This window comes from Talpa europaea (genome assembly GCF_964194135.1).
Source record: "Talpa europaea genome assembly, chromosome: 16".
In the NCBI taxonomy this organism is placed as follows: Eukaryota; Metazoa; Chordata; class Mammalia; order Eulipotyphla; family Talpidae; genus Talpa; species Talpa europaea.
This window is the reverse complement of record NC_140084.1, coordinates 10,628,189-10,653,515: the sequence shown is the minus strand read 5'-3', so window position 1 is coordinate 10,653,515 and position 25,327 is coordinate 10,628,189. Positions and strand designations below refer to the sequence as shown.

The 25,327-nt window shown below is 42.5% G+C and overlaps 1 protein-coding gene across 1 annotated transcript; it reads right to left on the bottom strand.

Annotated features, from left to right (window-relative positions):
* Positions 1-3,002: 3,002 nt before the first annotated feature.
* Positions 3,003-12,137, bottom strand: TAT (tyrosine aminotransferase; the record flags this gene model as incomplete). The annotated part of the gene is made up of 11 exons (XM_084256713.1): positions 3,003-3,143; positions 3,553-3,651; positions 4,321-4,404; positions 4,711-4,839; positions 5,734-5,886; positions 6,718-6,770; positions 7,194-7,332; positions 7,528-7,686; positions 9,084-9,151; positions 11,655-11,759; positions 11,903-12,137. 11 exons carry the CDS (start codon positions 12,135-12,137, stop codon positions 3,003-3,005), a joined length of 1,365 nt encoding a protein of 454 aa, XP_084112839.1.
* Between the last annotated feature and the right edge of the window lie 13,190 nt (positions 12,138-25,327).

Sequence of the window (25,327 nt, the reverse complement as noted above, 5' to 3'; positions counted from 1 at the left end):
ACAGGGGAGATCCCTTGTCTCTGACCTTTGTACGCTGTCTTTGTGTTTTCCTGGGACGCTTAGCTGCAGCGGTCCACCAAACAGCTGAAATTTTCTTTTTCTTTTTTTTTTGTTTTCCTTCTTTGATCAACATAGGTTGATTTCTTCACTCATTTAACAACTCATTTAACAGATAAAAAAGTGGGCGAGGGCCCACTCTTAAGGTGTCAATCATTTGCTTGATACATGAGATGGGCAGTGAGCAGCAGGGCTGATACTGAGGCTACTCCTGTGCCATTTATTTTCTAAAGTAGGGCAAGAAACTAAGTGAACACACATTAATTTCCACATTTACTACAATGATATAGTAAATACCATAAATTAACCAGGCTCTGTTGGGTTCCCTCTTTTCAGTAAACTTTTTTTCACTATTTTTTTACAGGCTAGACAGCCTCTGTTTCTGTAAGATCATTGACTCTGTGACTGTAAGCAAATTACTTATGCTCTCTATTTCTCATTTTATATTTTAAGAGTTATAATATTAGAAAGTAACTCATACCATTCTTGAAATTTTCTTTCAGGAATTTCAAACTTACTTGAAAGCAGCCCTACCCCTGGACTCTTTTTTTTAATCTAGAGATCCCCAGGATGTGATGGGTACTTCAGAAAGGTCATCCCTCCTTTGATTGCTATAGAAAGCCTATTATAAAGATGAGTAATGGTTAATTTGAAGAAAGAAAGGAAAAATTCATACACATGCACACACGTTCACATATACACGGAATAAACTTATAGTATATACCAGCAACTGGTCACTATTACTTCTGGGGAGAAGAAACTGGGTGGCTAAAAAATGAGCACGAGGAGTATTGTTTCGTTCAAATTTTTCAAAGTTTGAATTTCCATTCAAACATTTGATACCAAAGAAATTCAGGAATTTAAGAGAATTCAGTAATGCTAGATAGAATAATATGTACATGTGAAGACAAAAATGTCTTGTGTAAACCACCTAGTCTTCCTGTTTATTTCTGGACAGAGATCTTCCGGAGTTGGAGCAAAGGGGTACAGGAAAAGAGGAGCCAGGCAATTTTCGGAAAATTCTCAGCAGTGGTGGCATACAGGAAACTGATCATTGCCATCTTAACCTCATGAATTTGCTGAAACAAATTAAAAGGCAATTTTCAATGGGAGCTCACATAAGTCAAAGGTTGATTGGAAGAGGACATTGATGTTTATCTTTGCAACAGAAATTAATTGGGTGTGTCAGGCCAGGTTGAGACCTGAAAGTCCTCTTCCAGGTAAGGAAAGCTTCAGTTAGTGAGGACTCTCCAGACTAATTATGGTATATTCTTTTTTTTTAAGATTTATTTATTTATGCATACAAGAACTAAGATACAGGCCTGGGGGTGGGGGGAAGGTGGCTAAGAGGATTCACCAGAGACAGAGTGGGAAACAGAACAGGCAAACTGATTGAAATACACTGCTGAGGGGAGCAGGGGGCCAGACAGGAGAGGTCTGCTGCGCCATGTGGGTTAGCTTCCTGGCCAGGGATGGAACTCGTGCTCTTGTGGTTTGCTATATCTTTATAGTGCTAAGACTTAACCCCTTGTGCCACCCGGGAGGCCCTAATTATGTTATATTCTCGCCCCCAACCTTGCAAGATAACTTAAGTCTCCCTCCTCTGAGGGAAGTGGTGAGGGGGAATTTAGGCCTAAAACCGCCTAAGAGCATTTGCAGACGAAATGCTCACATTTAAAGAGTATATCCAATACCTCTCATTCCTGGGTTAACTGAACTGGTTCAACGTAGAGGCCCTGGTGAGTGGTTAGTAGATCTAGACAAGTGTAGAAATTTGGGAACAGAGGTTGGGAATCCTAATTGTTGAAAGTGTAAAGTCAAAGGTCAGATGATTATAATACTGCTTCTGACTTTGCCTTGTTTGTAAGTGAGAAGCCAGAGGTTGTGCTCCCAAACAAAATATTTTTAGGAAAAGGGTTTCTTAAATAACTCCAAAAGCCATTCCATCTACAAAGAAATAAAAGATAATGCATCAACCAGACTGAGCAAGGAGCACCACCTAGGGATAGAAATTCCACACAAGGGGAAAAAAAACCACATCATAGGAGAGTGTACTTAGTAAAATTTATTTTTTAAAAAAGGAAAAAAATAATAATTTATGCCTTTGGTAAAATAAAGGATCTTCTCAATATAAATGTTTCTTAGAAAACATATGAAAAGATAATATAATATATATATATCAATAAATCAATATCAATGTTACAGCAAAAGTAATGATCCTTCAACAATGACAAGTGAGGCTATTTCAGGCCCTCACACAGCAGTATTTCTGAAACTCCTCTTATTCCTTTTTTTTTAGTACAGATGAGCCCTCATTTTAAGAAAGCCTGATACACATTTCTAAATGTAGAGAGTTGATCTCATTTATTTGCATCACAAAATCACTATTTACAAAAAAAAATCAATGAAAATGTTTGTGTAATGGATCTTTCAAATTAGCACATGGTCCTACTGCATTTAGAATATAATTAACCAAATACATGTGTCCCTAACTTCTTGTGTTATAGCTCCTTGGCATATAGCAAGGTATATTTGAAGTGAGACCGGACCATAATTGGGCTTTCAGACCTGATTGGAGAGAATAAGTTCTTACTTACAGTATGAGGAAATGTTAGGGGGTGAGGGTACAAATTCTCACAATCTTTTGTTTCTCTCATCTTGAACTCTTAACTTTCTTGTCTCAACTTGGTACCCTTAAAAAATAATAATAAAAAGAAAAAGTCATATGTGAGGGTGACAGATGAATGAATGAGTCATTCCAGCAGAGTGAGAGGAGAATCTGGGGTTCAGAGTATAAATGTGAATGTAGCTGGCGGGGAGCAGGAGTAATTCTGAACCCTTACAAGGGCCCCTCTCCCAGTTGGGGTGTCTGATCCCCTGAGGAGCAGTAGGGCCCAGCCCAGTCCTGCCTGCAGGAGACACATCGTCAGGAGAATGTCCTGGGCCTATTTGTCACAGTCCTCCTGGGTCCCTTCAGCACAGTGGTAGTGCTGCTCACAGAATTCCCGGATCCGGCTACAGGCCTCCAGCATCATCACCTCGGGTACTGTGATTACCACTCGGAAGAAATTTGGGTACTCAAAGCACTGCAACAACAACAAAGTGCCTGTTATTCTTAGAGCAACTGATTCGGCACTGGACCACCCTAAAAAGGCCCATATGAGCAAGGAGCAGTCCCTTGATTTACCCAGAGATATCGATTCACCCAGTTGCTATCATTAAGCCAATCACTGAGTTAATTCATCTGAAAAGGGACTTATGGGACAAGCTTGGTTTCCTCTCACCTAGCAAGTTTGTCCACGGCTTCCTGGTATGGATGGGACAATGATGGGGGAGAAACAAATTTTAAGTAGAGGCCATAGGCCCATCAGTTTGCATCTTCTCAAATGAGAATATGCTTTGTTGGGGGAGAAAAAGTCAGGCTAAGAACAGCTGGGAGAGTATCTGAGACCCTAGAATTGTGAAGAATGTCCTGAGAGAGGTGTGAGCACTCACTGTTGCTGGGAGGCAGTGGACAGATTGCTCAGCGATTAACCGCTCCGTGAACTCCACATCATTCTGAAATTCTGGGAAATGTTCCATCTCAATGCCAACCTATACAAATAACAGGGAGAGGCAAACTTATCAGAAGGCGTGAGGACAGGCCAAGCCCCTCTGCCAAAAATTCAATTCAGGACTGCTCTCAAACATAGCTGGGAACTCTGCCACCGAATATGATGAGTGCTAGCTTTTATGAGCTCCTGGGATTTTTCACAGGGAAGAAGGATATATTCCTGTGACTATTTTAGTTTCTTAAAGAGTTCCTTCCTAGACACTGATACATGAAAGCTGGAAATAGAATGCCAGCATTTTCCCCAAAAGGCGTTAGCATTACAGGTCAGGCAGTTCTTTCCAGTATGGAACTGCCCCACCCATTGCAAGATAGTTAGCATGCCTGGCCCTCAGAATGCCAAAAGAACACCCAGTTGTTCCAAAAACAAAGGAAATTCCTCCATGTTCCTAAATATCTGTAGGGAACCAGTATCAGTCCCAGTTGAGTACTACAATAGTTCGGAAAGCCTCTTTGTGTTGTATCTTCCCCTTATCTACTTATAAAATGATTCTCTAAAGAATTAAGTCATCTTAAGAGTTTGTTAATCATGTCAGCAGGACAGCTGACAACAAGGGACTCCCTGAAGAGACTGGCCCACAGCCTCACTGATATCTCAGAGTCCTCTGACTGCCTCCCTTCGTCTCACAAGTGCCTGCCGCCCACCTACTTACCATAAGGTACATGGCCCCAGAAGGGCGGACTGGCCGGAGTCCAGGGATGGCAGCCAGCGCCCCATAGCAGAGATCAGCGTTGGACTATGAGAGAAGGCAGAGTCATGAAGGATGAAAATTTAAGTGTGAGAAAAATGAAGACACTGAAAAGAGAGCCACATGGAAGACAGAGAGCCTAAGGTGGCTCTGCTGGCACAATAAGGAGTCAAAAAGACCTGTCCCCTGGAGCTTATGGCTAGGAGCACAGTGAACTGTAAGAACTGAGGCAAAGGTATGAGTGTGCTGATCCACCTCCTGATTTGGGAACCCCATGAAGGAACATTGCTCCAGAAATGAGAACCCGTTATCCCACTGGCGACTCCCAAAGCAGAAGGCCACGGGCTCTCTTACCTTGAGGAAGCTCAAAGTGTTGTGGTAGAACTCTCGAGGGGTGCGATGCAGGATGTTTTTCAAAGCACCCTGGACGATGGTGCAGGGTCCCAGGATCCGCTGACTCAGCTTCACCAGCCCGTCTCGGATCTAAGACACCCCAGCAATCACCTTATTTAGTCATTCTTTAGCAGCTGGTTTTGGAGGTTCTTGTTCTGACTGTTCTTTCTATCAGGTTTTAACTCTGGGTGATGGTACCTAATGGCATTATTAGATCAGACCACCTGGCTCTGGAGCCTGTTCTGTCATGGACCTGCTATGTGATTCTGGGTGGATTGGATAACTTCTCTGAGCCTCATTTTTCTCAATTGGTAAAGACCAATACAGGTCTCCCGGGGTCTAGAAACTTATATTAAATAATGTATCTAAAGTGCTGGCACATCATAAGCCCCAAATATTTAAGTGTCATTATTACTATGGATTCCTTTTAGATGGTCCTGAAATTGGTGGTGGATAGTGCTTCTTCAGAGTCAGGTACAGGAAAACTGAGTTTTGGGGCAAAAAAATAACTAGTGCTATCTTTATCCAGCATCTTTCCAAGCACCCTAGATGACAAGGTCAAGAAGAAAGGCGGGAAGGGCCTCCCGGGTGGCGCAGCGGTTGAGCGCTGCGTTGCGAGGCTGCCTGCAGCCTCTGCAGCTCCGGTTCAATCCCCGGCTGCTCCCCGGCCACCTGAGGAGGGTCCCACATGGCGCGCAGACCTCTCCTGCCATCCGCTGCTCCCCTCAGCAGTGTACTTCGGTCCTTCTGCCTGCTCTGCTCCCCACTCTGGCTCTGGTGAATTCTCTCACCCTCCCGCGCTTCTGACTGTACCCAGTGCTTGTATCAATAAATAAAAACAAATCTTTAAAAAAAAAAGAAGAAGAAAAGGGGAGGAAACAACAACCCTACCTCCTCACCACTGTGCATGCAAAGTAAATATCTGTGTGTGTATGTATGTATGTATACATATCCTAAATTACATATTTCACCAATTGCTCTCACCTCATTGCCAAAAATGTCTCTTCGGTCATGGATAAGGATCCAGCCCAACCTCCAGCCAGGAACCAGCCAGCGCTTGGCCAGCCCTCCACAGGACAGGATGGGGACATTGCTACTCAGGGTGGCCAGAGGTTCAAATTTAGAATCAGAGAACACCTGAGGAGAAGAGGTGCTTGTAATTGCCTTCTTGCTTACATTCCTCCAACCCCCACAGCCGCCCTTTTTCTTTTATCACTAGAAACAGGGCCCAGGGTTAACCAACTCCTTATCCTGAAGCATGACCCGGATCCAAGAGACTTCAAAGGGGACTATCCTAAGACTTTTAGCCTGTTGTCTGGACTGGATTAAAGGAAGCCTAAAAGGAGGAAACTCACCCTAGCCCAGTAGTACAACCTTGAGGAGCCACCTCTAGGGAATGAATGGCTGTTGGATTACAGAGTTAAAAATAAAACACAGACACCTTATCTGAAATTCCTGGCCCCAGGTATGCTGCAGAGTGCACAATGTTTGGGTTTTAGAAAAAGCTGTAGAAACCCGCTTTGACCTGCTACATAAAGCCCAAACAATTCCATATCCTGCAGCTTATTTGGGCTCAACTAGTCCATATACCCCCAGAGCCATACACCCCCAGAGACGCGTGGGATGGCACTCCTAAGGCAATTAACATTCCTGCCCCTTTCCCTACACTCTTGACAAATACATAGGTCCATAAGTAAGATCAATAAAAATCTATAAATATTTTTCTGTTCAAGTCAGGTTTTTCCACCAAATGAATTCCAAAATTCTTCAGATTTTCATAGCTTTTTGGACTTTGGAAAACCATCCTGGGGGTGATAGTTCCATGCATCTATCAAGAGTGCAGGAACACTGGTTGGCTGTACTGAAGTGATTCCGAGTTGCTTCTGGTGATTCTAGCAGCCACCTCTCAATGTTCCATGCCAAAAGTGAATGTGGTGATTGTGGTGACCAATTGTGTGCAAGACTCACCATGTCTCCGTAGATCTCATCAGCTAAGATGGGAACGCACTGCCGTGCCGCCACTGCAAGTGAGAGATATATACTAAAGGCGTTTATAATCGTAATTGCCTGGACACACAGACATTAGTCTCTCACTCCTGTCATTATGTAGCTTGTGCATTTTACCTTCCTCTTTAAGAACTATCAGTGCTTATGTTCTTCCTGGAAATGGAGCTAGATTTGCCATTTAAGTAACTAGATATTTCAAACATTGTCTTGCACATGATGAGGACGGTGAAGAGGCCAGGATTGCTTTTTTCTCCTTTTACGCCAAATCCTACCATCTTAGTGGAATGCTCTTCACAAGAGACCACAGAGGAATTCCCACCTCCATCACCTCCATCAAAGTCTTAGAATTTAGTGAAGGGCTCTTGTCTCATTCCAAGAAATAGCTACCAGATTTGTCCCCATCTTCTCTCCTGCCTAGTAAATTCTGCTAGTCTCACCTGCCAGAATTTTCTGGAGATGGCTTCTACTGAACAGTGACCCACAAGGGTTTGATGGATTATTGACAATGAGACAAGCTGTCTTTTCATCAATCAGAGATTCCAGCTGTTTCAGGTCAATTTCCCAAGACTTCTCTGGCTGGAGAAGAAGAAGAGTAAGACTAAGATATTTTGGAAAAATTTAGGGGGAATAATCCCTGAGTGGTATAATGTAAATATTGTGTTGGTAGCCTCAAGTACACACTGCCAGATCCTTCTCTGCTATGATAAAAACTACATATTTTTACAAAGTCATAAGTGAGCACCTGAGTCCAAAATTTAAAAAGTCATTTACCAGTAAATCGTAGAGTTTGACCTCAACCCCCATAGATTCAGCCAAAGTCTTGTAGAGAGAGAACCCGGGTCTTGGAACCAGGATGTTTTGCCCTGGGTTGGCCAACACAGATAAACAAAGTTCAATGGCTTGGCTGCAGCCACTTGTCAGAATGACATCCTGCGAAGACAATAAAAGGTTCATTTTGCCAGGGGTTCCAATAGCAACAGGCGAAAAGAGATTATCAGATGGATGAGAGGGTAGCACTAAACTTAGATGTTCAAAACAGAAAGAAATTAATATGTCCAGTTCTAAATGTTATTGAAAATGTTAACTTGGGCCTCCCTGGTAGCATAAGGGATTAAGTCTCAGCACTATGAAGCTATCAGCAGCCCTACAGCAAGAGTTCAATCCCCGGGCAGCGAGCTACCCACATGGTACAGCAGACCTCTCTTCACTCACCCGCTGTTCCTCTCAGCAGTGTATTTCAGTCAGTCTGCCTGTTCTGTTCCCCATGCTGTCTCTGGTAAATCCTCTCACCCCTCCACACACACACTTCTGACCTACACCCCACCTCTTGTATGAATAAATAAATAAATATTAAAAAAAAAAAAAGAAAATGTTGATGACTTAAAAGAAATAGATTCCTTGGAAAAGGAGGGGGCAACTGTGACTCAGCAACTTCCATGAGAGATCACTGTGACCTTGGACTTTTTTGCCTGGTTATTTATTTACTTTGACCAGAAATTTGAAGTCTGACTCTTCTGTGAAATATAGATGTGAAGAAATGTTAGCCCTCCAACCCCCCCACAATAGACAATAAAGGGGAGGGTAGCATTTAATATGTCACATTACTTCCCATCTGAATTTTTTTTAAAGATTTATTTTTTATTTATACAATAGCTGGGGTACAGGCCAGAGGCACAGGAGGGTGAGAGGATTCACCAGAGACAGAGTGGGGAGCAAAACAGGCAAAAGGACCAAAAGTACTGCTGAGGGGAGCAGCGGGCATGACAGGAGAGGTCTGCCATGCCATGCGGGATTCCCTGGCTGGCCAGGAATCGAACCCGTGCTGCAGAGGCTGCGGACAGCTTCACAGCACTGCACTCAACCTGCTGTGCCACCGGGGAGGCCCCTGAATTTTTTTTTAATATTCCACTGGTAAAATAAATATTAATGATTTGGTGTTTATGAACTACTGTTCTTTGGTGATCTTTTGCAGATCATCAAACTCAGGTTAACCTCTAAGTCCTGGAAACTTCTTGTGACAGATACTACATAAGGTGTAGCAATTGCATTATCATATTATAATGACACCATAATGACACCATACTTGCATAGTTAAGTATAATCACTGATTAGTGACCTTTCTATAACACAAGTCCTGAAATTGCTAAAGGGATGTTATCCAGATATTTTGCTCCCCCTGGAGCCTTGGTCCTTTGTATATGTGCTGCTGAAGCAAGCACTAGCCCTGGTCCTTTGAACAGGTAAATAAGAATAAGGAATAAGAAATGGGGGGGAGAGTATACTTTGTCCAGCATTGCTTCAGAGTTGGTACCTGGTCTAAGGCTTACCTTGGCTTCCAGGGGTGCCTCAGGACAGTGGTAATAAGAAGCAATCTCCTCCCTACTGGATAGGTACCCTGAAAGAAAAGAGGGTTAGGAAAAAGATGAATGTTTAATCCTGAAACTGAGAGCGAGTTCCTGTCAATAGGGTTTCAGACTTTCTACTCTCAGGGCTCAGAGCCAGTATCTCAGCCACTGCAGATAAAGGAGATTAACTTTATATAATTTTATAATAAGTACAAATGTATAAATTATTATCAAGGAGAGCTCCACAAACTATAAAATACTCTCTGGTCCCATCTTGGTAACTATGATTATGTTTTATTCTCCATGAAATACAGGACTTAGATTATCCCTGAGTCCCTTGTATCCCTAAATCCCTCCATTTTTTAAAAGTTGTAATCAATGCATAAAACACCATTTAACTTTTTTACAGTATGCAAAATGATATTCTTGTTGGCGTACAAGTTTGAAGTTTAAACCATTTCATACACACAATCATGTTTTACCAAACTGCTTTCCAAGAAAGGCTGCCTTCAGTTAGCAAGACCAGAGGTAATATTTCATAATGTTTAACTTAACAGGTAGAGATGGGTCTCTTGAAGAAACATAAATCAGTACTTCCTTAATTATTAATAAGAAAAAAATTTACCTAGATTATAATGTATTTGTATTTGCTTTGGCATGAAATGTTCATATCCTTTAAATGTTAGTCAAAGGGAGACTTGGCTTTAGTTTTTCAGGTTAAAGCAGTTTTCTAACACTTTGGATATAAAAATCATTGATTCATAACCTTGGTCTTAATTTGTTTTGCTTTTTGTTGTACAATACTTAATGAAATATAAATAATCAACCTAAAAGTCATGTCCCTGAGACCTCTTTGAAGTGTTTTAAAATTCTATTTCAGACTAAAACTGAATTGTCTACTCTGCATTAAGAATATGCACATATGGCCAGGGAGGAAATGTTCAAAACTGAAACAAAGTCAAAGAATCATTTATTTTACCAAAATGTTTAGAGTACAAATGTTTAATAAATGGATAGTATTAAAGCTAAATAAGAATAATTTCTTCTTTCAGAAACAACCTATTGGATTTTTTCTTTAAGTAACACAGCCCATTCCTTGTCATTCTTGGCTTTTGTTGTTGTTTTTTTTAACCTCTTTAATCTGGAACAATTAGTACTGCATTTGAATGGGATCAGTATCATAATTACAATAAAGTTTGAATGTACAGAAAAGGGGAAATAAAGTCAAGGAGTATTTATGATGGAGGAAAGGAGATACAAGGTCAAGAACCTGACTCACCCAAGGAAGTGTGGGTAGAGGGGATTAGTGTAAGCCATTAATCCACTTATAGAAACCAAAACCCTCAGGCATCAATGCCCAGATCAGGAGGTGCAACACTCAGAAACTGTCAGACTGCTACAGGAAGTGTCAGGAACACAAACCATCCACCCACAAGGATAAGCCCCGCCCTACCAAAGGAAGCTGATAAAACCTAACGCTGCTCCCACGACGGGGCCGCAGTCTTTCTGCCCACCTGTGACTATGCAGGTGCTTCCTTTCACCCACTCTGTCCCTCTGCAGGGCAGCAGCCTCCTGCCTGCCCAGGACCTGTACCTGCCGGGGCTTCTCTTTACTGGCCTCCCTCAGCGGAGGCAGCTCTCCTCCAGGCCACCCGCCTGCAACCATGCAGGCCTCTCTCAGCAAACCTGTTCCTTTCAGGGCAGCTCTCTTTGCCCGCTGGTGTCTACGCAAGTCTCTTTTACTCTTCTGTCCCTGTCGTTAATAAACCTGCTCTTTAAATATAACTAACGTCTCTGCCTCATGGAGAAACTCGCCTGGGAAACTCACCTTGTGCCACTGAAAAGGGAGCTCTGGTGACACCTTTCCCAGAGTGACCCCAAAGACCCCGCACGCCAAACTCCAAAAAACAACATCATTTACTTAGGGCAATGAGTAATTTCAGATTAAGGGGCTCAAGAATCAAGCAGCTGCAGCCAAATTCAAGGTCTTCAAATTAGAATTAGTGATGAAGGGGTAGGGTGTTCATCTGAGAAATGTGTGTGAGGGAGGCTAGAGGGGAGGTGCCAGTAGGCCAGAGAAAGCAAGGAAAGAATATGGACGTTGGTAGCTATGGTTAGGCATCATGAGTCCCCCTTTCTCCAAATCCAAATGACCACTTATATCTTAGCCTCTCCTTAGGAGCTTTGCCTCAGGAAAGCAAAGAGGATTGCTAGAAATTTAATACCATTAGATAAGCACTAAAGATTTGGAAACCAGGGCCTCCCTGGTGATGCAAGGGGTTAAGCACAGCACTGTGAAGCTCCGCAGCCTCTGCAGCATGAGTTCAATCCCCAGCTGGCCAGGGGCTACCCACATGGTGCAGCAGACCTCTCCTGTCTCTCCTGCTGTTCCCCTCAGCAGTGTATTTCAGTCAGTCTGCCTGTTCTGCTTCCCACTCTGTCTCTCATGAATCCTCTCACCTCTTGCACATCTAGCCTGCATCCCAGTTCTTGTATGCATAAATCTTTAAAAAAAAAATTTGGAAACCATCTTATGATCTCAGGAGAGCTTACCAATGGAAGGGGCATAGCCATGATATTTCCCTGAGTCCAGAGCATCTTTCATTGCTTGGATGACTTCAGGGTCCGTAGGCAGGTTTCCAAACACAGTAGGGTCCCCTTTTCATAGAAGAAAAAAGAAAAGAGCCACGAAGAGGTTACTCTTCTGCATCCGGTGCTCAGCCTCAACCTCCACTCCCATCTTCAACTAGCCTGGGAGGAAGGGGAGCAATAACTGCCCCAGTCCAGTGCTCCCAACTCACCGATTGACAGAGAAATCATGGTTTTCTTTGGATTTGGTTTGACCTTCATGCTGTCCACGATGGCCCGGATGGGATTGAAAGTCTTGTTGGACATGTCTGAGGGCTTCACACACCACTTGGCCTTCCTGCCCTTGGTTTTTCCTGGCAGGGAGCTTCTCCCACTGATGTTAACATGCACGTCCAGGACTGAGGGCGAGTTGCCATTGCTGTTCATCTGAATCGTGTAGGGATCCATTGCTAGGGAAGACTGAGAGAAAACAGGAGGTTCCTGTGATGCCAAGAACACAACATTACCCTAAGCTCTTAAAATTGTGGGTGATTTCACTGGACACCTCTTTACAAACTCCTTTCTTTGTTGCTTTCTCTTGTACAGTAACTTTGCTATGAATGAGGGGGGTTTTGCTGAGAGGGACAAGCAAGCAAGAATCCATTCAATCATGTTAGTGGAGAGCATTTAGTTGACTATTCATCTATTATGAGATTGGCTATGTCCCCCACCATAATCTCCTCAAAAGTTTAACCACGCTGTCCGTGAAACGGGGATGACAGGCAGGTTGCTAGACTACCAAAGGATATGTTCCCTCCTTCCCATGTGGAGCCTGTCCAAAAAAGGTTCTCTCTAAACTCTCTAATGCTTCAACAGACTGACTCTTATCTCTTTCAAGGAGCCAGGAAGAACCACTCCATATCGTGAGAGAGATAGTGTTAATATTATCATGAGTAAACCTAAACCCCATCCCATAAGCACCTTACTGCCCTATGGAAAAAGAAGTCAATATACCACAAAGGAACAAAAGCATTCACTCCAATCATCAGATAAGCTGAGGCTTGAGATTTTACCTTCCAAATAAAGAAGGAGCTGTCTCCACGGAGGCGAACCTGGAAGTTATGTTGGTGCTTCTTTGCTAGATTACAGTAACAGTGAACTCAAATGCAACTGCTGACTCCTGAAATAGTCTCCACACATGGGCGTTGGGCCTGAAACTTCTATGCTATTGGCTAGAGTGAGAACTGAGCCCTCCTCTCCAAGCCCCTCCTCACTTTTTGCTGCCTCTCACCTCTAACCCTACCCCCATCACCAAATCAGGAATTTGTCCTCATGTCAAACATCTGGAATCCTATTTGTTAACTCTTTCTGAGCACTTTGGGAGATGTTTGAGAGAGCTTTCAGAGGAGTCATTATGCATGATAGTTGGTCATTTTTTTATTAGACCTTCTTTGTTTCAAAACAACTCAAGGAATGTTAAGAGAATTTTAACAGAACTGATCAAGTACAAAATGAGAGTCCCTCCTTGTTCCTTGCTGTCTGCCCACTCCATTTCACTCTCAGAGGTGGGCAGTATAATGATTTAGCCATTTCTAGCCATTGACCAAGATAGATATAGTAGATTGATAGAATTATGAATCTATAATAGATACACAGATGCATCATTTTATAGATTTTTCAAAACACAGATGGGCTCCTACTGTATCACTTGTAAAGAGACATGTTTGTTCACTTTCTAAAGCTTGGACTCCTTTCCCTGTCAGTCCACAAAGTTCTACTCCATTCAGAACAATCCGGGCAGTTGAGGCAACTCAATAAATAGCTTTAAAGTTCAGGGTCTTCAAAGCAATGGAAGCCTGGGCAATTTTATCCTTACATTGTGAATTCTTCATTTACCTGCTATGGAATTACTGGAAGAATAAGGTGTCAGGTGAGATTTAAACAAGCAGCTTTGCTCAACAGTCACAGCAAAGACCTCAGCACTGCTGGGAGCCTAAAGAAAATACCATCCACTCAAGGGTTAAGAGAAGCCTCAGTGACTCCAGGGCTCAGATCCTATCTGTTTATTTATTGGGAGACAGAGAGTTGTTACATAAGTTCTTTTTTCTCTGTCTATTTTCAGTGATTCAGTGATGTGAGTCTTCAGTGAGGTTAAATAATCTCTTATTTTTCCGGGCCTTCCAGAAAAGGTTCTGCTTTATAGAATGAATCTAGTGAATTCCCTTCCCCATTCCAGTGACACAAGCATTTACCATTTGTTCTGTCCAGTGGAGCAGCCAAAGCACCAGACAAGGACAGGAAGCTAGCCAGGTCAAAGGAAATTAAAAGTCTGAAGTCGGAAGCCTCGAGCTCTGAGCTAGTTAAGTGGGGCTGCTCTGTTTCAAAAGGTGAATATACAGCCCTGTCTCGCCAACATCTGAAGACAGAAAAGAAAGGCTTGAGTCAGTTCTGTTGTCTGGCAGCCTATGGCAAAAGGCAAATAGCTTGTTTTATGGTTGCATTAAACACTGTATAGATAGATGTCTGATCCAGAGACTGGATAGGGCTACTCTTTGGGAAGTTGCCGTCAGAGTGATACATGGTCTTTCCAAAGAACGTAGATTTTGGTCAAGAGATAAGACCGTTCTTTTCTAAATATTTTTATTTCACCACCCTGCATTTAAAATATAATATCTGTATATTGGGGAAAGTTAAAATTATGGATAGTCCCACCACCACTCTTAACACATTCATCCTATTTTTCTCCCACAAAGTTGAGCACTTGTTCTATAGATCTATTTTTTTTTAAAGATTTATTTATTTATGCACATAAGAGCTGGGGTACAGGCCAGAGATGCGGGTGGGGGGTGGTGAGAGGATTCACCAGAGACAGAGTGGGGAGCAGAACAGGCAGATGACTGAAATATACTGCTGAGGGGAGCAGCGGGCGAGACAGGAGCAGTCTTCCGCGCTGTGTGGGTTGCTTCCTGGCCATTGAACTGGTGCTGGGGATTGAACTGGTGCTGCAGAGGCTTCGAATTTCTTCACAGTGTGGTGCTTAACCCCTTGCGCCACCAGGGAGACCCAGATCTATTTTTTTAACTAGGATAAAATTCACATAAACAGTCACCATTTTCACCATTTAGAAGTGTAAGATTCAGTGATATTTTTAGCATATTCACAACAATGTGCAACTATCAGCACCATCTCGTACCAAACCATTTCATCCCTTCAGAGAAAAACTCAATAGCCACTAAGTAGCCACTGTTTATTTCCCTCCTTCTGGTCCCTGGCAACTATTAATCTAATTTCTGTCTTTGGATTTGCTACTTCCTGAAATTTCATGTAAATGGAATCATAATATGTGGCCTTAATAAATGTTTTCGAGGTTCACTGATGTAGTGTATATCAGTACTTCATTCCTTTATGTGGCCAAGTAATATTCCACGGGATGGAGAGACCACATATGTGTTCCCATTCTCCAGATGATGGCTATTTGGGTTGCTTACACTGCTTGGCTGTTACAAGTACTATAAGGCTACTGCTAACATTTGTACACAGTTTTTGAGTGAACATATGTTTTCAATTCTCATGGATAGTTTTTGCTTTGTGTATTTTTTAAATTATATAATAGCTCTTTTCCCATGTTATGAAAAACATTCCACCAAAGAGAAGTATCAGAATTTATTGAATAACTTTTCTGTTGTTGGACTGATATGGAGCTAGTTTTTATCACTGTAAGTCCTGCTACCTATGACATCCTTATATCCTGAATATATGAAATATCAGTTCATATCTTTTATTATTTCCTCCGATAAAAGTTTCTATACTTCTTTGATTTACTGCATTGAAGGGAACAAACATTTTCTTTTCATTTACATTTTGAAATTAAGGTATGATATATCTTCATATAATTCAAATGTAGATGTTTATAAACTAAGCCCTGAATACCTTCTTTCCCTATCACCCCACTCCATAGACAAAGCCACTTTAGTCATTTCTTGTGCATCTTTCTAAGCGTTTCTATGTCTATATGATACCTAATTAACTGCTTTGGGAGCTGTTCAAATATATGTACGATATACTATTTTTATACTATGCTGTATTTATATTTGTATAATACATAGTGTATATATATATAAACTATAAAAATAATGTTAAAGATCTCATCAGTAATTTTGTATTGTTTACATGCTTAAATAATATTTTGGATATGTTGGGTAAAATAAAATATATTGTTAAAATTAATTTCACCTATTTCTTTGTGCATTTAAAAATATTTCTCTTAGAAAATTTGAAATTGGGCCTCCCCTGGTGGTGCAGCGGTTGAGCGCTGGGCTGCGAAGCTGCCTGCAGCCTCTGCAGCGCCAGTTCAATCCATGGCCGCCGGCGAGGGTCCCACTTGGCGCAACAGACCTCTCCTGTCTCGCCGGCTGCTCCCCTCAGCAGTGTATTTCGTCAGTCTGCCTGTTCTGTTCCCCGCTCTGGCTCTGGTGAATTCTCTCACCGCCCCCCCTTACCCCACGCTTCTGACTGTATCCAGTGCTTGTATAAATAAACAAATAAATCTTTAAAAAAAAATTTAAAAGAAAAAAAAGAAAATTTGAAATTACTACATGGTTTGCATTCTGTTTCTATTGAACAAGATTTTTCTATAGTCTGCTTTTTTAAAAATCTTAGTAATGAGTTGTTTGGACATCTTTATTTTCATACAGAAAATTCACTTCTTTTGAAGGCTCCGTGTCACTTGTTTAACCATCTAGCCATGGCAGACATGGGACAGCTTCCATTTTTTTCCTATTACAAATCATGTACATTGAGCACACTTATATGATTAGGAATATTTTTTATAAATATCCTGTAATTTTTTTAAAGATTTATTTTTATTTATGAGTACAAGAACTGGGGTATAGACCAGAGTTGCGGGGGGTGAGAGGATTCACCAGAGACAGATTGGGGAGAATAGGCAGACCTACTGAAGTGCACTGCTGAGGGGAACAGCAGGTGAGGCAGGAGAGGTCTGCTACACTGGGGATCGAACTCTTGCCACAGTGGCCGATGGCTTGATAGCACTGAGACTAATTCCTGTGCCACCAGGGAGGCCCTAAATATCCTGTAATTTATGGGACAGTTTCCTAGAAGGAGAATCATGTTTTAAATACTAATAAAGCTGCCTAACTGATTGACTCATAGGAAGAGAGACAATACAAATATGTCCTAGTCTGATAACCCTTTAGAGTACAGACCACTGTCAGGACAGTGTTTGAGGGGTGACTCAGGAAACCAACTGAGAGCCAAGCAGAGGTACTCTAGGTGGACAGAATCCCCAAGGTCAAGAGACTTTCTCTTGATATTGACCTTTGCAAGAGTTAAGTCGAGCAAGGAGGGAATCATAAAGTTAGAAGCCATTGTGACTGATTCCTGCCACTCATGGTTTAGATTTTCAAGAATCCCAGCCACACCAGAGGGGAGTTAATCTCCCCCTCATGCACACCCATGTGGTCTTTGGTTTGATGTCTTCTCCCTGGAGGATAAAACAGGAGCCTTCCTTTATTCAGATAATCCTGTCTAGGCTGCACCAATGTCAGTCACCTTTGTCTCTGGTTTTCCGTTCCTTCTCATAGTTTGGCCCATGGGACATTACCTTTTTAATCTTTGGGACTCAGGTATTTTATTATATTTTATCCAGCATTTCCAGATAGTTTTGTAACTGGAGATTCTCAAGGTCAACCCCACCTCAACATGACCAGAAATGGAAGTTTCTCCCCTTCTTGATATGAAACGTGACTACCTTGTACTAAATCCCTCACTCTTTAACTCATCCCTTAATTAACTTAATCCCATCCCTTAACTTCCTATGGAATATTCTATTCTAGAATGAACATATTTACAAGCCTTTCATATGCACTGCCAGTTTGCTTTCAGAAAGACCAGTACCCTTCCTATCAGTAATTGTTTGCAAACCTTGAGAATTATTTTCTAAAAAAATCTTTGCCAAATTGATTGACAGGGGAAGAATAGGATTAAAGAGTTGCTATTATTTCTGTTCTTTTTATTTTAGCGAGCATAATCACTTGTCATATATTCATTAGCTCTTCCAGCTTTGCAAATTGCCTGTTCACCTCCTCACCTGTCTTGCCGAGGTGGGGGGTACTCACCTTTTTCTTAGATGAGATCTAGGAACGCAGCACACTGTGCTGAGATCACCAGCCCAGCCTCCCAGCCTCCTCTGTCTCAATCAGCTGGCTCAGACTTAGGTTTACAGATCAAAGAACAGTCAGCAGCAGCAGCTGCAGCAGTGGGTTTTGGCGGGTGGTCCTGCAAATAGTGCAGTTGACGCAGAATCTGCAGGGCTGAGTGGGTGTGAAGGGGGTAGGGGAAGCTGTGTCAGGTCATCCTTATCAACACACCCTCATCCAGTAGCTGACCACTGAACCTAGATCAGAAGGAAAAACAGACAAAACAAAACAAATTTGGGTAACACCCTGTTTCGTGTTTTCTGTCAACGGAAAGCCAGGTCTACTGAGGAAGTCTTAATGCCACAAGGTCAACCCCATGGTTGTAAGGGCACAATAAAATGAAAATGCTCACGAAAGGCTACACCAGCTATAAGTAAGATTTTCATTTCAAAAATCAAACAATTTTCACTGTTGTTTGAAGTATAAAACCACTGCATTTTATTTTATTTTATTTTTTTAAGATTTATTTATTTACTTATACAAGCACTGGGTACAGTCAGAAGTGCAGGAGGGTGAGAGAACTCACCAGAGCCAGAGCAGGGAACAGAACAGGCAGACTGACAAAATACACTGCTGAGGGGAGCAGTGGGTGAGACAGGAGAGGTCTGTCGCACCATGTGGGACCCTCGCTGGTGGCCGGGGATCGAACCAGCGCTGCAGAGGCTGCGGGCAGCCTTGCAGCCCAGCGGTCAACCGCTGTGCCACCAGGGGAGGCCCCAAGACCATTGCATTTTATGCTAGAAAAGCATTCTTTATGGTGGTAGAAATCACATCACTTTACCAGGGTGATCATTTTTTCAAGTCTACAGTTAAATCACGTTTAGTATATGTTTATATTGTGCAACAAATATCGAGAACTTTTTCATCTTTTACCTCTAAGCCCATTAAATATTAATTGCCCCTCTCCCCAACCCCTGCCAACATCCTCCCTACTTTTGAACTTTCTACTGTCTGAGAGAAGAGTATTTTTTTAATTATATTTTATTTTATTTTACATCATTGTTTGTTTTTAAATGATATTTGCTTCCCTACACCCCCTCAGGTGTAGTCCCCATGGAGTTTCCTTCCCCAATGCACCCATGCACATCACCTTTGTCCCCTGTGCTCCTTCCTCCTTCCCTCTGATCCCTCTCCCTAGAAGAGTATTTTTTTAAAAGTCTCACCATCTAATTTTCATTTATATGTGAAATATAGGGAAACCAAACAAAGGGTCAGGAAAAAGATGAAACTTGCAAGCTGACCATACCTCTGAGGCCTACAGCAGGGGAGGGGTCAGAACAGTGGAGGGAAGATCACAGTGACTGATGATGGGAGAACTATGGAGACTACACCTCAGGGAAGAAATCAAACACTGTCCACAAATTAACAATGATGTAAGGAAACAAAAAATAAATTTAATTAAAAAAATTACAATTCAAAAAGAAAAAAAGTTCCACCAGTGAAAGATAAATGCTGTTAATCATTTTGTCCACAGTTAACATTTGCAAGCTATATTTCTTTTCCAGGTGTACATCCATAGGCTAGTATATGTCAGAATTTTGTATTCTGCGAGTCTCATTTTATGTGATATGGCGAACATTTTTCTATGACTGTAGAAAGTTTTGCTAATTTGTTTTTTAATGACTGCCCAGAGTCCTGGGTGCTTTGTGTTTATATACCTGCCCCCCACCTCCTTTCTCTTCCCATGTGCAGGCATAGCAGACTGCGCTCCCTGGACATGTATCCCACACTAAGTACGGCCCACCCCAATCAGCCCATAATCATCACATCAACCCCGGGAATGGGGTCTGCTTATCACCACTTTCCAGATGAAAATGAATCACAGTGGTGAGTGGTGAATTGGAAGTAACATCTGACTCCAGATCTGACTCTGCCTGGTTTTAGCAAAGTGAGTTGAGACAGTCCTTCCCTAAATAAAATAAATTAAAATAGGGTGGGGGGCTTTAAGAGGGGGGTACTTTAAGAAAGCAGTGGATTAACTGTGTAGATTAAGCACGGACAATTCCTTTCACTGCATCCTGTACTATGTATTTTGCAATTAGTTACTTGATATCTTTCCCATCCTGACCCATTATCAAGGGACACTTATCAGCTGGGCACAGAGGAATGCATGTGTCTTCAATTCCCTGGTGGACTGTCAGCTCCCCAAGGAAGAGCAAGGTGGAGGCATTCCTTATATTCCCTGTCCACCTCCCTGTCTGGCACTTTCTGGGAGCCATGCCCACTACTTGCTCACCTGTTGGCCACAAATAGAGCATGAACTCGAGGGAAAGAAATAGTAGAAAGTGATAAATGAAGGAAAGCAGGCCTTGGCACTGTTACAGTAGATGGGGTGAGGACTTAAGAAGGGATATGGAGTTTGGACTTTGATCGTTTATAAAAATGCCATCCTAGGCTTATTATAGACAGCTTGGTGGTTTATTCCCACATTCATGATTTTTATGCTGTTTTTAGCAACACACACATACACACACCCCCTCCCCCCCAACGCAAACCTGTAAGGTAGTCAATGGGCATGCCATAAGAACAGTGGGGAAGCTAGTTGAGCTTTCTAAATTCTAGTGAAACTTTTGTATTTTAAAATAGTTTTAGAGTTGAAGAAAAGTTGTAAAGATAGGACAGGGAGTTCTGACTATAGTACATTCTTGCCCCCCTCTCCTATTTTACATCTTCTGTTACTGTGGAACATTCCTGGTCATGACCAAGAACTAAACATTGATTGTTCAGTATTAATGAAACCCTGCATTTTATTTGGATTTCACTAATTTTTCCACTAGTCTGCCCTTCAGCTCCAGGATCCCAGCCAGGACACCACATCACATGTAGTGGTCAAATCTCCTGATCTAATCTGATCTGAGATGGTTTCCTCTCATCTGTGACAGGTTCTCAGACTTCCTTATTTTTCATGACCTTGGCAGTTTACATGTGGAATGTTCCTTTATTTGTGTTTGTCTCAAGTTTTTCTCATAGTGGGAAAGGAAGATCAGCTGAGCTTCTAACATGATGGCCATTCATGTCAGGGCTGGAAAGGTTAAAAGGGAAATATAACTTTCACTTATTTGCTAACTGAAGTATATGCTGGCCACTTCTCTCATGGAGTCTAGCGGATAACATCCTGTTTGTTCTTGCTTTGCATAACCATTTAAACCATGCCCCATTAGCTCAGTCATTTCTTTTTTAGTCAGAACTTGGTGTTCCTTCTTTTGTGGATCGCTAGAACCTCCATATACTCCCGTCTTCAATTTTATCAATAAAAAACTTCATTTGTACATATGGAGGGGACTACCTCCATTTTTGAAATAATTCAGTGTTCTTGTCATTTTTATGTTCAGAATAATCTAGAGTCTATATTAATCTAAAGTCTAACCTATTAGCCTAATCACAATTTCTCATTATTATTTTTATTGTTGTTGTTGTTTTGAGTAGAAGAACTGGGGAGGTCCACTGAGCCATATGTGGGTTAGCTCCCTGGCCAGGGATCGAACTCAGGCCATAGTGGTGATAGTACTGAGATTTAACCCCTAGGCCAACAGGAAAGCCTCCTCATTATTTTTGTAATTATACATTACTTAGTTGTGTTTTTTCATTGAGGTGTAATTCACATACCATGAAATTCATCCTTTCATGTACATATCCAACCAGTATACAATTCACTGTTTTTTAGTATATTCACAAGATTGTATAATCATCTCCACTGTCTAATTCTACAACTTAGTCATCACTCCAAAAAACAAAAATCACCTTTGTACCTATTAATGGTCACTCCCTACCTTCCCCTCCACTTGCCCCTGGCAACTACTAGTCTGTAATTTATCTCTAGGGATTTACCTGTTCTGGAGTTTTCCTATAAATGAATTGTATAGTGTGTGGTCTTCTGTGTCTGACTTCTTCCAGAGTGTGTAATATCCTCAAGGTTCATCTGTGTTGTCACATGTATCTGTACTTCATTATTTATATGACTGAATAACATTTCACAATGTGAATGGAGCAAATTCTGTTTCATCAGCAAGTGGACAATGGGGTTGTTCCTTAGTTAATTATGTTTTGTCTGCTGCTTCATATTTATTAACTCAGCTCTTGATGTCATATATATCTTGTCTTTCTAATTCTTAATTCTCTTCATGTCTTTCTTACAGGCCTCAAGGAAAATCTGGCCAAACTTGGGCCTCCCTGGTAGCACAAGGGGTTAAGTCTCAGCACTATGAAGCTATCCACAGCCACTGCAGCAGGAGTTCAATCCCCGTTCAGGGAGCTGACCCACATGGCACAGCAGACCTCTCCTGCCTTGCCCGCTGCTCCCCTCAGCAGTGTATTTCAGAAGATCCACCTGTTCTACTCCCCACTCTGTCTCTGGTGAATCCTCTCACCACCCCCTGCCCCGCATCTCTGGCCTACACCCCAGTTCTTGTATGCATAAATAAATAAAATAAATCTTTACAAAATCTGGCTAAACAGTAGTTTTAGCTGAAAACCAATATAAAAAATGTCCAAAGATCACCTCCAGGGAAATGATTGCTGTTTTTTTTTCTCCTATCTTCTCATAGCAATTGAGTCAAATATACTTTCTGTGTATATACTATGTGTTAAGCACTATTCTAAGTTCTACAGATGTGGGGTTCAAGAAGATAGATATAGACCCTGCTCTCAGGAAACTGCAGCCTGGTGACAAAGATTAACACTAAGCGAATCATAATACAAATAGATATTTAAGTTACTATTAAGAGAAGTGCTCCAGAGAAGAGCAGGGGTGAGGATAGAGGTTGAGAGAGTCTTCCCTAGAAAAGTTGCATTTGAGTTGAATTAGGAGGATAAGAATTTGGCCAAAAGAAGGGAGGGAGAGAGGTTCCAAACTATTAAAACAGCTTGCTGAAAGCCTTGATCGGCTTGGAGCTTGAGAGGATGTGGTGGGGCAGAATGAGCATGGAGGGAGTTGCAGACTGAGGTCGGAGAAGTACAAGGGTGTCTGCCAGGGTTAGGCTGTGGATAAACTGATCCGAAGCTGTAGCAGTATCTTCTTACCAAAGGAAAAGGTTTAAAGTGCCTTTCAACACATCAGGTATTTAGAAATCCTTCAAGCTGCTCAAAAGTATTTCATTTATATTCTAGTCCTGCAAGAAACAATTCCAGTCCTAAAGCCTGTTTGGACCTAGATATTTTGTTCCACTGGTGTGTTGGGGAATCTTCCCTCTGCCTCTTCTTCCCTCTGACCCACTTTTTGTGCTTCCTCATCCTTCTCTGTGCCAGGGAGGCTGACCTGCATGGGCCCATCAATGGGATCCCTTGGCCATTGTGGGTCATTCGTTAAGAGATTTGAAAAGGGAGCCTCCCCGGTGGCGCAGTGGTTGAGTGCTGGCTTGCGAGGCTGCCCGCAGCCTCTGCAGCGCCAGTTCAATCCCCGGCCACCAGCGAGGGTCCCACATGGCATGCAGACCTCTCCTGCTGCTCGCTGCTCCCCTCAGCAGTGTATTTCATTGGTCTGCCTGCTCTGCTCTCCGCTCTGGCTCTGGTGAGTTCTCTCACCCTCCCATGCTTCTGACTGTGCCTAGTGCTAGTATAAATAAATAAATAAATCTTAAAAAAAAGAGAGAGAGAGATTTGAAAGGGGAATGTGTGCATTAATCTTCTGGCTCTCTTCTGGGTGGGTTGCTGCTTCTGAAGATCATGTCCACATGACAGTTTCTCTCTGGTTTTCCTAATTCTTATTTAAACTTTTTTTTTAATTAATTAATTTATTTATTTGTACAGGCACTGGGTACAGTCAGAAGCGCAGGAGGGTGAGATAATTCACCAGAGCCAGAGCAGGGAGCAGAGCAGGCAGAAGGACCGAAGCACACTGCTGAGGGGAGCAGCGGGCAGCAGGAGTGGTCTGTGCGCCATGTGGGACCCTCCTCCAGTGGCCGGGGAGCAGCCGGGGATCGAACCAGCACTGCAGAGGCTGCAGGCAGCTTCGCAATCCAGCGCTCAACCGCTGCGCCACCGGGGAGGCCCTTATTTATTTTTTTATTCAAGCACTGGGGTACAGGCCAGATGCTCAGGAAGGTGAAAGAATTTACCAGAGACAGAGCTGGGGAGCAGAACAGGCAGAAGGGCTGAAAACACTGCTGAGGGGAGCAGCGGGTGAGACAGGAGAGGTCTGTCACGCCATGTGGGAATCTCTGTGGCCAGCCAGGAATTGAACCAGCACTGCAGAGGCTGCAGACAGCTGCGCTCAACCCGCAGCACCACCGGGGAGGCCCTATTTAAACTTTTTTTTTTTTTTGTGGGACCCTCGCCAGTGGCCGGGGATAGAACTGGCGCTGCAGAGACTGTGGGCAGCCTCGCAACCCAGTGCTCAACTGCTACGCCACCAGGGGAGGCCCCCCTATTTAAACATTTTTAAGGCAGACTTTAGTCTCCCCTAAATGGTGCAAGGATATGCTCCTTCCACATTTCTTGTGACAACATGACTACCATTTCTCCAGTGAGAGGATGAGATTGTTTTCTACCCTCTTAAATCTGGGCACAACCAGTGACTACTTTGACCAATGGAAGTTGGGGAAAATGTCCTGTGCCAGCCTGGTTATAGTCTTCAACTGTTCTGCCAGCTTCCTGCTTTTAGGACCCTGAGACCTCATGCAAGGGATCCGGTTTATTCTTCTACAGAGAGGACACCTGGAAGCACTAAGGTGCACACAGGTTGGTGAGGAAGCCATCTTGGATGTCCAGCCCATCTGCGTCTTCAGATGACACCAGACCAAGATAACTACAGTCCATGAAAAATCCCAAGAAAGACCCACCCACTATTGCCCAGCGACCCCTCAGAACCACAAGAGATCCAGAATAAGTTATTTTTTTTCAATGCCAGAAAACCTTTGCATATGGGTTCTATATTAAATTCTCTTCAAATTGCTTAGTTTTTAGGCACCATTTATTTTCTCCTGGGAACACACAGAAACCCAAAGTATTTGGCAACAAGAATTCCACTCTGACCTCTAAACTAGATCTCAGAATTCTACAAGGAGAGGGATGGGAGTAATCTTGGAAAGCCTTGAGCTTGAAGTCATCCTACATTCATGGGTCTCTATCCTGTTTTAAACATCACAGTTACGTGTTTCATGACTTTTCCCAAGGCCTCTTTCAAGAAGAAGCAGCATAGGCCATTCATTCCGATGCACACTGAATTATACAGATTCTAAAAGGAGTATCAATTTTTTTTTTCTGGTCAATCAATTGGTTTGTGTAGCTTCCTCTAAGGTCCTATCATCCATCTACCCTGGAAATTTATTCCATCCTTCCTAGAAAGATTTCATGGGTGGTGGAGCCCAAAGCAGAGTTCAGTTCCCCTGGTAAAGGTCTAAGTAGCTGTGTCAATAAGAAGAGGACACAGAGATGCAGATGGACTGGACAGAGAGCGATCTCTGAAGAAGCCTCTCAGCCAAGAAGCACTGAATGTTCCAAAGG